Below are 2,008 nucleotides of genomic sequence, written 5' to 3'. Positions count from 1 at the left end.
CGTTCTCCCTCTCCCCGTCTACATCTGTCCTCTCAGTGTGGACCGTTCTCCCTCTCCCCGTCTACATCTGTCCTCTCAGTGTGGACCGTTCTCCCTCTCCCCGTCTACATCTGTCCTCTCAGTGTGGACCGTTCTCCCTCTCCCCGTCTACATCTGTCCTCTCAGTGTGGACCGTTCTCCCTCTCCCCGTCTACATCTGTCCTCTCAGTGTGGACCGTTCTCCCTCTCCCCGTCTACATCTGTCCTCTCAGTGTGGACCGTTCTCCCTCTCCCCGTCTACATCTGTCCTCTCAGTGTGGACCGTTCTCCCTCTCCCCGTCTACATCTGTCCTCTCGGTGTGGACCGTTCTCCCTCTCCCCGTCTACATCTGTCCTCTCAGTGTGGACCGTTCTCCCTCTCCCCGTCTACATCACACCAGCCCCAAGTCACAGAGCTGAGAGGACAGATCCACCATCAGGAGAGACGTCAGCCTCTCAGACCCACTGGCTCTGACCTGTCAGGGGAACTGACCTGGAGTCAGGCTTGCGTCCCAAATGGCACCCTATTCCCTATATATATAGTGCACTACTTTTGACCCGAGCTTTTGGCCATAGGTCTCTGGTCTAAAGTAGTGCACTATATAGGGAATAGGGTGCCATTAGGGACGCACCCGCAGTCAGACCTGACCAGCTACAGGAGGCACTAAGGAAGTGGCAACACCACCACGGTAAAACAAGATGGAGGAATCTGACCACAGGTCAATTCAGAAACGAAAGAACAGACATTATGTGAAGACAATGTAAACGAGTGGTACCAGAATGCTGCCTTTTGAAAAAGCATGTTGATTTGGACCTTTGAAGAGTACACGTATCCTGACATACTCCTGCCTGATTCAGAACTAGCCTTTTCATCCCAAGGTATATCATCAATCATCAGGTGTTTCAGAAGTTGCAGTCTGGAGAAAAAGTGGTCAACAAGACAAGAGGAAGAAGATAAAGCAATCAAGCGTTCATATCTTCACTGGAAACTATTCCAATCATTATTTACAGAGTAACCAATATAGAACAGAACAAACTACTGCACCCACCAGTACTTCTGGAAAGAAAAATATAACAATATTTAAATCAACTTTTTTTTTTTTTTTTACAATATAAAAGTTATGCTCAAAAGTGGCTTTTCTTTTTCAAAACAGTGCTATGTCCCAGGTCTTTTCGGCGTCCATGTGAGATGAGAGTTGTTGCTGGCAGCGCGAGAAAAAATAAATACTCGTCAGTCTTCCTTCGCGTGTTAACAGTGTCTTTCTGGATGGAAGCAGCTGGATATTAGACCTGTAGAGAGACCAGAGAACAGAGTTACTACAGAGTTACTACAGAGATACTACAGAGATACTACAGAGATACTAGAGTTACTACAGAGATACTACAGAGTTACTACAGAGATACTACAGAGTTACTACAGAGATACTACAGAGATACTACAGAGTTACTACATAGATACTACAGAGATACTACAGAGTTACTACAGAGATACTAGAGTTACTACAGAGTTACTACAGAGATACTAGAGATACTACAGTGATACTACAGAGATACTACAGAGTTACTACAGAGATACTACAGAGTTACTACAGAGTTACTACAGAGTTACTACAGAGATACTAGAGTTACTACAGAGTTACTACAGAGTTACTACAGAGATACTAGAGTTACTACAGAGATACTACAGAGTTACTACAGAGATACTAGAGTTACTACAGAGATACTAGAGTTACTACAGAGATACTACAGAGATACTACAGAGATACAACAGAGATACTACAGCACCAATACTTCCAATGAAAACACCACAGCTAGCCTGAAATCCAGACCTGTTTTGTGCTAACATTCCACTCCTTGTACTCTGTGTCATGTGTTTGGCATGACAAGGAGTGGAATGTTAGCACAAAGAGGCTGGTACCCAGGCTATGCCATAAACAGCAGCAGCTTGGAGAAATACAGACTAGCACAGCTCTTAGCCCAGGGTCCATAT

The 2,008-nt window shown here is 45.0% G+C and overlaps 1 protein-coding gene across 1 annotated transcript in view; it reads right to left on the bottom strand.

The window, feature by feature from the left end:
* Positions 1-1,125: 1,125 nt before the first annotated feature.
* Positions 1,126-2,008, bottom strand: part of LOC311114059 (puratrophin-1-like) — a gene marked incomplete at its 5' end in the record, with an annotated part of 18,586 nt that continues 17,703 nt past the window's right edge. Inside the window, one exon of the mRNA XM_084189332.1 lies at positions 1,126-1,308. Coding sequence (XP_084045458.1) covers positions 1,303-1,308 — 6 coding nt within the window. The remainder of the gene's footprint in view (positions 1,309-2,008) is intronic.

The sequence above is a fragment of the Coregonus lavaretus genome (genome assembly GCF_964263955.1).
Source record: "Coregonus lavaretus genome assembly, contig: HAP1_SCAFFOLD_1791, whole genome shotgun sequence".
NCBI lineage: Eukaryota > Metazoa > Chordata > Actinopteri > Salmoniformes > Salmonidae > Coregonus > Coregonus lavaretus.
This window is presented reverse-complemented; position numbering and strand designations above follow the sequence as displayed.